This window comes from Rhincodon typus, chromosome 9, assembly GCF_021869965.1.
Source record: "Rhincodon typus isolate 14 chromosome 9, sRhiTyp1.1, whole genome shotgun sequence".
Lineage (NCBI taxonomy): Eukaryota > Metazoa > Chordata > Chondrichthyes > Orectolobiformes > Rhincodontidae > Rhincodon > Rhincodon typus.
In genome coordinates this window covers 44,044,152-44,055,562 of record NC_063340.1, presented here as the reverse complement: position 1 = coordinate 44,055,562, position 11,411 = coordinate 44,044,152, and the positions used below count along the sequence as shown (strand labels likewise).

The 11,411-nt window shown below is 39.7% G+C and overlaps 1 protein-coding gene across 2 annotated transcripts in view; it reads left to right on the top strand.

Annotated features, from left to right (window-relative positions):
- The window catches only part of sptbn1 (spectrin, beta, non-erythrocytic 1), a 390,719-nt gene that overhangs the window by 149,357 nt on the left and 229,951 nt on the right, over positions 1-11,411 (top strand). For both annotated transcript variants that reach the window (XM_048601480.1, XM_048601481.1), the window contains one exon: positions 2,986-3,137. In XM_048601480.1, the coding sequence (XP_048457437.1) occupies positions 2,986-3,137 (152 nt within the window). The remainder of the gene's footprint in view (positions 1-2,985; positions 3,138-11,411) is intronic.

Sequence of the window (11,411 nt, the reverse complement as noted above, 5' to 3'; positions counted from 1 at the left end):
TAGGCCCGAAACATCAGCTTTCCTGCTCCTATGATGCTGCTTGGCCTGCTGTGTTCATCCAGCTGTACACCTTGTTATCTCAGATTCTCCAGCATCTGCAGTTCCTACTATCTCTTTCACAATCTGTCAGCTAGCTGACACTTGTCTCTCATCATGAAACCAAGGTCAGTATAAAGAGTGTTCAAACTATGCCAACTGTTAGTTATTTACAGGTGTGGTTGACGAAAATTTATTTAGCATTCTAGAGCTGTGAGGCCATTCTACTACAATTCTGATTTGTAACTACAAGTACACAGGTTCGTGTCTATTCAAAAAGAGTACTTAAGTGGTGGTACACACAGCATTCCTAGAGCTAGCATAAAACAATATTACTTTTGGGTATAACCCATTTTATGTTTAGTCACAACAGTATTGTGCTGTAATCAGTTTTTAAATTCATTTTCTATTTCTATTCAATTCAGGTAGCCATAATAGATTTTCAGTTTCAGGCCTACTATGAAATGCTTAGATTGAAAAGCTAATTTATTTATTTCTCAGGTTTCAGTTGAAGCTCACTTGATGCATTATTTGTTGCTTAGCAGCAACATTTGAATTATTGTCAACACAACGGCCTTTGTGTGATCCATAAATATTCTAAGCATATCACTCCTCCCTTTGCTTGAAAAAGCAACGGAGACTGCTATGCAGTAATTTAAAAAGGAACACTGCCTTTTAACGTGACTAGGGCTTTAATCAGATTTAGGCTTTGTGTTAAATGTTTGTGGAAACTGCATTTTGTAAAATGCTGCAGTGTACACATGCATTGCAAGCCTGTCAGTAAGGACTGTAATTGCTGTTTTGAGCTCTACTGTGTTTGATGTGAATTTCTATTTCAGTGGTACCACCCCATTAAATCCATTACCCTTTTCAATTCTATTTACTGAATCAATCATGGTACAGTGATCAGCTATAACCATGGAAGTTAATTTGCAATCACAAGCTAATTTCCGTATTGTGATGGAAGGGATCATATGATGCATTCTTCTTCTGCATTAAACTTGTTTTCTCTCATTTTCAACATCCGTAGCAATGGTATAAGGATTCCAGTTTTGTTAAAACGCAACTAAAAATGCCAAATTTCAAAAAGAAATTGATAACAATAAACACTAAAAATCATGGTGCAAAGCATTCCTTGCCTGTAAATTTGAAAATTAATTCCTACTTGCGTGATTACGACAGGAAAGTAGGACCAAGGGGTTCATTGTGTACATACTTGCTTTTCTACGTTATGTATTTACTATCTCTGTTTACTGACTCAGCTGTGCCAAATTCATTATGAATCTATCAAATCTCAGATGCCATGTGAATCAAAAACTGCAGAAGATTTTGCTGGAGACTACTCTAATTTTAACATCAATATATGAGAAATAAGGAAGTTTTGATGCAGGGGCCATAAATACAGCAATAATTCTAATCACTGGACAAATTGCAATGTGTAGTTAACATTTTGAATTTCCAAATATAACCTGTGGTAAAAGACATGTGATCCTAGTGTCCTTTCTTCAGACATTTACTAGGTTCAAAAACAAGTATGAAGCTGAAGAAGATGTCAACATTGAATTTGCCTGTGCCATCTCTAGATTAGAGTTTGTTTAAGTCATGGTGATTTTTTTTTTCTCCCTGAGGGCTGTTGCTTAAATTGACCCCTTGCTATGATAAATATTAATGTAAAGTGAGAGACTAATGTGAATTGATTAAATGCCTCAGATATATTGGAATCCACCAAATTCTGTATTTAACATTTAATGACACGAGAAGATTTAGAAGTTGAGTATTATTATGCTATCCGTTGCAGTCCTGGTCCAGAATCTGCATTTCCATTTGTGAACATTGAATTCTGAGTAATGTCTGAATATGTTGTATGGTGATTTACCTTTTTTTTTCTAATCTAAATGTACATGGGAGCTAAAACAAAACTACAGTTTTTGATGCAGATTAGAAATTAATATAAATCGGCTATTGTATTTCTGGCCCGATTTCTAAAAGCAGCAGTCCCCCACTTTTAACTTACATTCTAATCAATCTCTAGGCAAGCCAGTTGGAAATTGGATAAAGCTGTGATCATTTAACCAGAGTATGTGAATAGAAAATTAGATATGATCTTTACATGCTGTTATCATGATATAGCTTACTTTTATACAGCACTTTCACATTTCGCATACTTTCCAAGCAATTCACAGACCCTATACTAAAGGAGTTACAAAGCAATAAACATGACACACATACTTGGTTTAGAAAGATTAGCAGTTAGGAAAATCCAATTAAACAAAAATTTTGCTCTGGCCTTAGTAAATCTAGTGAATTTAGGTTGGGGTGACTGCATGTCAGGAGTCAACATCATAGCACCTATATGTAGTGACCCATTTTTTACAACACCAAAAGTGATTGGTTGCTGAAGTATGATATGTTGCTTACTATTTAGCAATCTTTAACAGAATGGTTCTTCATGAAGAACCAATCAGAAAGGGTTGAAGCCTCACAAATCCATAATAGTGATAAGATGATGGTTTATTTGCTTACTGAGATTCTTAATATTTTATGATCCCCTGTGCGGAAATAATGAAAGGGCTGGATTCTGAGAGTGTATACATGCAGGAAGTATAGGGTGCTGTTTGAACTGACATCAGGGACTTAATACCTGACAGTGAGGCAGAAAATGGAATCTGGGTGTTTTTCCGTCCGAGCGAACCTCCAATGGGAAACTTATTAAAGTTCAGATTTTCGCTCGAATGAGCCTTGAATTGATATGACTTACAGCTAGCATGAGTGGAACTGGGTCAGATGAATTATGGATCTAATTTGGAATGCCGACAGCAGCCATTATTGAGGTAACTGACATGTTACAGAGAAGCCTGGAAATACCTATTTTGCAGGCTTAATGACAAATAGTCCTTTGAAATGCTGAACAATGATTAAGCCAGTATTTTGGTTGTTTTCATTTTACAGACGAGCGTGAAGCTGTTCAAAAGAAGACTTTCACAAAATGGGTAAACTCTCACTTGGCACGAGTGTCTTGCAGAATCACAGATTTGTACACAGACCTGCGCGATGGCCGAATGCTGATCAAATTACTTGAGGTGTTGTCAGGAGAAAGACTTGTAAGTATTGAATTCCAAAAATCCAATAATGTTTCCTATTTTCCCATACATGCATGTGGACTATGTAAGGATTTGTTCAAGGTGCAGTTCTTACTATGTATATTAAATTTAATTAAAAATTGTACTTATTTTATCCATTTGTGGGATGTGGGCGTCACTGGCTGGGCCAGCATTTATTGCCCATCTCCAGTTGCCCTTGAGAAGGTGGTGGTGAGCTGCCTTCTTGAACCGCTGCAGTCCACCTGCTGTGGGTTGACCCACACTGCCACTAGAGAGGGAATTCGAAGATTTTAACCCAGCGACAGTGGAGGAATAGTGATTATATTTCCAAGTCAGGTTAGTGAGTGGCTTGGAGGGGAACATGAAGGTGGTGGTGTTCCCATATGTCTGCTGCCATTGTCCTTCTAGATGGAAGTGTTAGTGGGTTTGGAAGGTGCTGTCTGAGGATCTTTGATGAATTTCTGCAGTGCATCTTGTCAATATTACACACTGTTGCTGCTACTGAGCATCAGTGGTGGAGGGAATGGTTGCTTGTGGATGTAGTGCCAATTGAGTGGGCAGCTTCTTGAGTGTTGTTGGGACTGCACTCATCCAGGCAACTAGGGAATATTTCATCACATTCCTGACTTGTGCCTTGTAGATGGTGGACAGGCTTTGAGGAGTCAGGAGGTAAGTTACTTGCTGTGGTATTCCCAGCTTCTGACCTGTTCTTGTAGCCACTGTGTTTATGTGGTGAGTCCAGCTGAGTTTCTGGTCAATGATAACCCCCAGGATGTTGATAGTGAGGGATTCAGTGATGGCAATACCATTGAATGGCAAGAGGTGGTGGTTAGATTGTCTCTTATTGGTGATGGCCATAGCCTGGCATTTGTGTGGCACAGCTGTTCCTTGCTACTTGTCAGCCCACCCCGGATATTGTCCAGATCTTGTTGCATTTGAGCATGACTGCTTCAGTATCTGAGGAGTCGCGAATGGTGCTGAACATTGTACAATCATCAGCGAACATCACTCCTTCTGACCATATGATGGAGAGAAGGCCATTGACGAAGCAGCTGAAGATGGTTGGGCCGAGGACACTACCCTGAAGAACCCCTGCAGACATGTCCTGGAGCTGTGATGATTAACCTCCAACAACCATGACCATCTTCCTAAGTGCCAGGTATGTCTTCAACCAGCGAAAAGTTTGCCCACTGATACCCATTGATTCCAGTTTTGCTAGGGCTCCTTGATGCCACACCTGTTCGAATGCAGCCTTGATATCAAGGGCTGTCACTCTCCCCTCACCTCTGGAATTCAGCTCTTTTGTCCAAGTTTGAACCAAGGCTGTAATGAGGTCGGGAGCTGAGTGGTCGTGGTGGAACAGGAACTGGGCGTCACTGAGCAGGTTATTGCTGAGCAGGTGCTGCTTGATAGCACTGTTGATGACACGTTCCATCACTTTACTGATCATCGAGAATAGACTGATGGGCGTAATTGACCAGGTTGGAATTGTCCTGCTTTTTTTTTTAATGTACAGGCATACTTGTAAACAGCAGCTTCAGTTGTACGCTTTTGAGAAGAAAAGTATAACTTTAATCACTGCAGCAGTTTTGCTTTGGGCTTAAAGCAGTTTCATTATTTAAGATTATTCTAGTCAGTAAAAATGTGTAATAGTCCTGTTTGTGATTTTTTTTTAATGTATATTACTTGGCTTTCTGGACATGATGTCCATTAGCTCGGTTGGCTAGGTAGCTAGAATGTGGTGCAGATTAATGTCAACAGCATGGACTTGATGCTTATATCAACTGAGGTATTTCTTGTACCTTGCTGTTCCTGTGGCTCCTTTTGTGATTTCATGGCATAATCCATGATTAACAAATCTTGGGTTTTGAGGATGCTACTGGAAATACCATATCTCTTTATTTTACTGTTTTTTTTTTTAAATTATGGACTGAATGGGGCAAGTACCATGTTTAAAACTAAGGCTTGTGGAAGGGATTGCAGCACTTTTCAGAGTCAGCTACCGATATTTATTGCTGTAAATGCTGTTTACATTGCTGTTATACAAGCAGTAGTGAGGAGGTTACTGCAGCTGAGCTGGAGCCAAGGATATGTACAAAGACAGTTTAAGCCAGCAAAATAGCTGTTTGGTCTGTGGAGTGGTGGCAAGTTATCAATGACCTTCTGCCTGCCAATAACTACGCGATTGGCTCACTGGTAGCTGAACAGCTTGTGGGTGTGAATGTTAAGGGGAGAAGCCGTTGGACCTTCGGATAGGTCTCTGCCCTTTCTCTACAGTTTAAAAAAAAAACACCCATAACTTGAAGAAAGCCAGTTTATTTTCTCTCATCAGTTGCTGTGAGGTGTTGTCTTAAGTCAGTAATTCAGAGGCCTTATAATTTGAGAACCAGTTGTACCTCCTGCAAGGAAGTGAAAAACACTTGGAGAAAGAGAGATCAATGACCGTTGTGGACAGGGACAATTGAACTACGTTTCCAGCTTTTCCCTCCACCCATAACACCAATGTTTTTATCTGTTTGTATATGCCTACATGCGTGTAAGGGGAGTTTTATACGGGGTTTGGAGTTTTAATTAGTAGACTTACATGTCGGTGGTTTCTCGTTTTTCCTGTGGCTATAGTCAATTTATTTGTAATACATAATAACCTTTAAGTGCAGAAACCACGTCCCTACTTTCTATTAACCTGGGTGTAAAAGGCAGGTTAACTGGGGAGTTTTGCATTCTTCTATATGCTGGATCTGGGAATAGCAGGGTTGATTTCCAGAGCACCACTCCAGTGAGCTGTGACAGTACATCAAGAGAGAGTAATGGAAAAAAGGCTCAGTACCATCATTTTATTTTTGCTGTTAAAACCTGCATAAAAGCTCTTAGCATGGTCATTGCTGAGCTGTGGTGCCACATTTTATGTCTGTATGCTTTAATAAAACATTAACTTAAAAAAAATACATTTGAGATGTAATATTTACCAGACTAAGTTCCATGTATAGCACTGGAGTCGCAGGTTTCATCCTTTCAAAGAATCCTACTGAAATCTTAGGTATGAGATTGCCTGGGGAGAAAAGAGCTATTCTAATTGCGTAAGTAAAGTTATTGTGCCATCATTTAAGATCATGAGTTATTACCTTTAATTGTCCTTGTTTTGTGATTTAATCAATTTAATTTTGAAACTTGAACAGATTTTGAGATTGAAAGTTGGAATTCACAGGTGGGACCAATCACACCATTATGGTCCCCTCTGTTAGGCTGCCAAAAGCAGGATTTTCCCAGTGGAAGGGCCCCACTTTGTGCCAAAGTTAGGCAGACCCATAGCAGGATGGCACTGGAGCAGGCCTGCCTTGATGGTCTTTATTCTTCAACAATTCCAGTGCTCCCATGTAAGTGCCAACAGCAAGCAGGAGCCTCAGTTGCTGACACTTAAAAATGCAAAGGTGAGCAGAGGGCCTGTCAAAACCAAACCCTCGCCAAAATTTATCCCCCTTCCTTGAAATCAACCTCTGCCCCCACTGCCTCTCTTATTGACTTCATACAATATAAATGTGCTTCTTATGCCATACACATGTCTCTAAAAATCCTCTAAAATACCTTCTAGTATGTTTCCTGGCTTTCTGAACTGCCCATCCCAGTGAAAACCCTAGAGGGTCTGATCTTGGAGTTTTCAATAGGAATGGACAGGCTTCCTGCTCTGCTGCTTACAAAATGATAGCTGGCAAAAAGTGACAAGATCTTGCCTCCATTTGATTCCATTTTGGGACCACAAAATCCATTCTTTTCATTGTCTCGGTGTCAACTACGACAGATATGCTAGGAATGTTTCGACTATTATGAACTAAAGACAGTGTGTGCAAGAAGAGTAGTGTCTTAAGGAAAATAACTTGCTTGACTTTACCACACAGTTACTTATTTCATGAGGGAGCAGTTTTGTCATCTTGAAGACATTTGCTGTTAAACTCTCCTTTATTTGAATATACTGAGGAATATTTATTACAATAGCATGCTTATTGTAAACTAAAGTTTAAGTGGATCATTAATCACTAGTATAACTAAGAAGCTTTATTTTCTATAACAACTTTCCCATAATTAGGACATTTAAGTGGACTTGAGTTTCTTAGGGTACTCAATTTGAACTCTGAGTGTGGAGTGTTCTTGAGTGTTCAAGTGGCTGCTAGGAAGTTGGAGAGCAATGCAGTTGCAACATCCAAAGGCTGAAAGTGAAGACCAAGTATTCAGGCATGAATACAACTGATCTCTGGTGTGCACATGACTGTGTTACACTGATGCAGGCTGCATTTGACAAGATTGAAGAAACCTGTTGGGTGGTAAGATTGTGTCTAAATACTAAAAGAAAAAGATCTTCCTGCAATCAAAACTGGGACTTGTGCCATATCCTCCCAGGATCAGGCTGCTCAGCAACCAGACTTCAGGATCCTGCACAAGGTTCAGTACCCAATTTCCTCCTTTGTGAAAATGCTCTTAGGCGTCCTTGCTAACCACTGCATGCAGACAGACGCAGAGGTTGCCGGCTAGAAGAGAATTATCCTTCTCCAGTTCCTGTGACTGCAAAGCCTAAGTGACATTTTGCTGATACCCGAGAAAGCTTGAGACTTAGCTCAAGAAATCCAGTGTATCACCCGAGTGGGCCACTGCATAAACATGAACATTCCTCCAAGGATGTAGGTGTCCTGAACATAGAGGTAACTGTTCCTAGACAGCAGCTGCACAGGTCTGCATCAAAATGCCAAATACTTGCCTTTTAACGTGTGCTGTCTACTCCCACCCAGCTCCTGGGAGATCAAATATTTTGTAGGTACCCCAAAATCCTACTTGAAGATTGGCTTTGGCTTTGACCCCAGTAGTTAGTAAAACCCAGTAGACGACACATGATGGGAAGATCTGCCTCATCAAGGTGTGGCTTTCTTTGAAGTGAATGATGAGCACACAAGATGTGACAACAAGAAGAAAGTTCAAGAAAACACACAACCCCTTGTCTACCATTGATTGACCAACAAGCTTGACTGATGATTGACTGCCTGTGTGAAATATGGATTTGGATTATTTTAATGCTGTTTGTCCCTTAGACTTTTACTTCCATTTTCCAACACCACCACATTTCACTGACTTCACTCCCATCTCTCATAGCCTGTCTTTCTTTCTCTTCCATCTTTTTTCTCTCTTTTCCCCTCCCTCCTGTCTCTGAAGAACCACCAAGAGAGTTTCTTAGGATATAAATTAATATGTTCATAAGAAACCATTCCTTTTTTTGTTTTCCCTAGTATTCCTTGTGAATTTTGGATGAAGTTATTAGGTAGCTCTCAAAGTGCATATTATTGCTGTAAACATTCCTTGTCTTCAGTCACATTCTAAACTATAAAATGGGTGCTTTTAAACTGGGCTGAATTATTAAGAATGCAAGCTAAATGATTAAATGTTCTGGCGGATTTTCTCATGAACTCCAGTGCCTTTCATCAAGTGTCATATCATGTGGTACACACATGCAATAAGAAAAATCTTTGGAATTTTGTTTTCCTTCTCAAAGTGCTCCAGGGTCTTTAGCAGTCACCTGAACGTCTACAGTGAGCAGACCTTCTTGCCAAACAATGCCAGCATACTAAACTTCTTTGATTGCAGTAGCAGCATAGTTTATGCATTGAAGCTCCAATGTGGAGTTTGAACAATCATCTGAGAGGTCACATTGCTATCAACTGAGATGGTTGAAATGGCTGTTGTTGAATCCTGCTTTGAAAAGGAATAAAGATTAATATTTAACCAGTTATTGTTCCAGTAACAATATGTTGTAGATTGCTATCTGTGTAATGAATGAATTATTGATTTTTTTAAATTGCATTTAATGGTTTGTTGATGATTGTGAGCTCCAGAAATATGGATTTCATGCAGTCAGGGCAATTCCGACTTTTTGGATTGCTCCAACCAAATATTGAGATGACTGAAATCATTGTCTTCAGTATCTGTTGCAAATCTTGTTACCAGCTACCAACTCCATCTTTTTTCGTAGATAGATAATTGACAATCTTGGCTTCTTACTTAACCCACAGCTGAGCTTACAACCTCATACCATCTTGACCACTAAAGCCATCTACATTCAACTCCTTAACATTGCCCATCTTTGCCCCGCTTCAGCTCATCTTCTGCTGAAACCCTCATCTGTGCCAATGTTATCTTTAGACAAAAGTATTTTAATATTCTCCTGATTAGCCTTAAACTCATCAGCTGGGCTAGCATTTTGTCCTCTTTACTCATCCCTCTGTAGTCATTAAACTGCATTAGCTCTTTGTCTGGCAACAACTTGATTTTAAAATATTTGTTCATGTTTTAAAATCTCTACGCAGTCTGCCTTCTCCCTATCTCTCTAACCTCCTATAATCTCTACAACTTCTGTGAACTCTGTGCTCCTCTAAGTTTGGACCTCCTGCATACTGTGATTTAATGCTGCACACAATTTACAGCTGTTCCATAACCTGATTCTGTTCTGAGCTCTAGAATTTCCTCCCTAAAACTGCTCCATCTCTCTACCACATTCTTCTCTTTAAAGACTCTCCTTAAATATCTATCTCTTTGCCTATCTGAATTATTTCTAAGAAGAAACATGTTAATTGTTTTGACAGGTTAATAATTCCCCTGTTAATTAATCTAGAATAGCGTTGGGAATAAAAGGGGAAGATGTTGGGATCAGTAGAAAGCAATATGCTTGTTACTGACCTTTTAACAAAGCAGTCCACAAAATTTGTAGTTTCTGAACTATGGGTTAGTTGTTAGAAATACCTCTTTGAAAGTTGCACCAAGTCAAAGGGTCTACAGGTGTCCAGCAGCAGTCATGTCATCAAGCTGAAAGTAAGCATGCATATGCAGTAGGCGTTGAAGACCACATATGGTATGTTGGCCTTCATAGCAAGAGAATTCGGGTACAGGAGCAGGGATGTCTTGCTGAAGTTGTACAGGGCATTGGTAAGACCATACCTGGAATGTTGCTTGCAGCTTTAGTCTCCTTATCTGAGGGAGTGCAAAGAAGATTTACCGGACTGATTCCTGGGATAGCAAGATTGATGTATGGGGAGAGACAGAATCACTTAGGACTATGTTCACTAGAATTTGGAAGAGTGAGGTGGGGTAAGCTCATAGAAAGCTGTAATAAAATTTGACATGTTAGATGCAGAAAGGATGTTCTCAATCACTGCAGAGTCTTGAACCCAGATCATAGCCTTAAGGAGAAGGGATAGGCCTTTTAGGACAGAGATGAAGAGAAATTTCTTTATCCAGAGAGTGGTGAGCTGTTGGAATTCTCCGCTACAGAAAGCGGTGAGGATGAAACATTTAATGTTGTCAAGAAGGATATAGATTATATTTCTTGGGGCTAACGGAATCAAAGGAAGTGAGGAGAAAGTGGAAACTGGGTGCTGAGTTGGATGATCAGCTATGATGATATTGAATGACAGAGCAGGCTCAAAGGGCTAAATGCCTACTCCTGTTCCTATATTCTACCGTTCTAAGTATTGTAAGTTGCCAGTATATGTTAAAGTATTTTCACAGGAGCAAATCTGGAAGTTAAAAACTGTGAATCCTTCAGTTTTAATTTTAAAAGAATATAGATAATGAGAGCGATATACATATGGATTAAATAGAAGCTCAAATAATCATAGATCAAGAAAGAAACATCTTGTATTCCTCCAACTGTGAATTTGAAAATAGGGCCATATAAAATGAAGCTGCTTTCCACCAACCACCCACTTTCTCCAGAACTGTAAAATTTTGCAGGTGCAGAGGAAGGGTTGGGTGTCCCACTTAACTTTGGGGCCAGTTGATGGACACCTAAGTGGCTCATCCTGCCCCTTAATTTTTTGTTATGTTTAAGTGGCCATCAGTAGACACAAGGGTGGGTAAACTGCCCAACTCTTACCTTGCATTTGCACAATCTTAAAATGATTTCAGCCTCCCCGATACTTAATTGGAGGAAATTTCTTTTTGTGCAGTGCTGTATGTTGGCTAAGTAGTGCAATAGCAGCAGTAGAGAAGTCAGAGGTTCTGATTTAAGAGTCACTAGATCCAAAAGATTAACTTTGCTTTCTCTCCACAGATGCTGCTGGACCTGAGTTTCTCCAGCAATTTGTGTTTTTATTATAGAGTAGTTGAGTAAGGTGGTGGTGGTGAGGTGGAGCTGTTCATCAGAGCACATGTGAAAACGAATGCTTTGCTTTTGTATGATATCAATTAAAAACAACACGTAAGTGAGAAAAAAGAGGGGACCGAGTATAAATCCTTGGG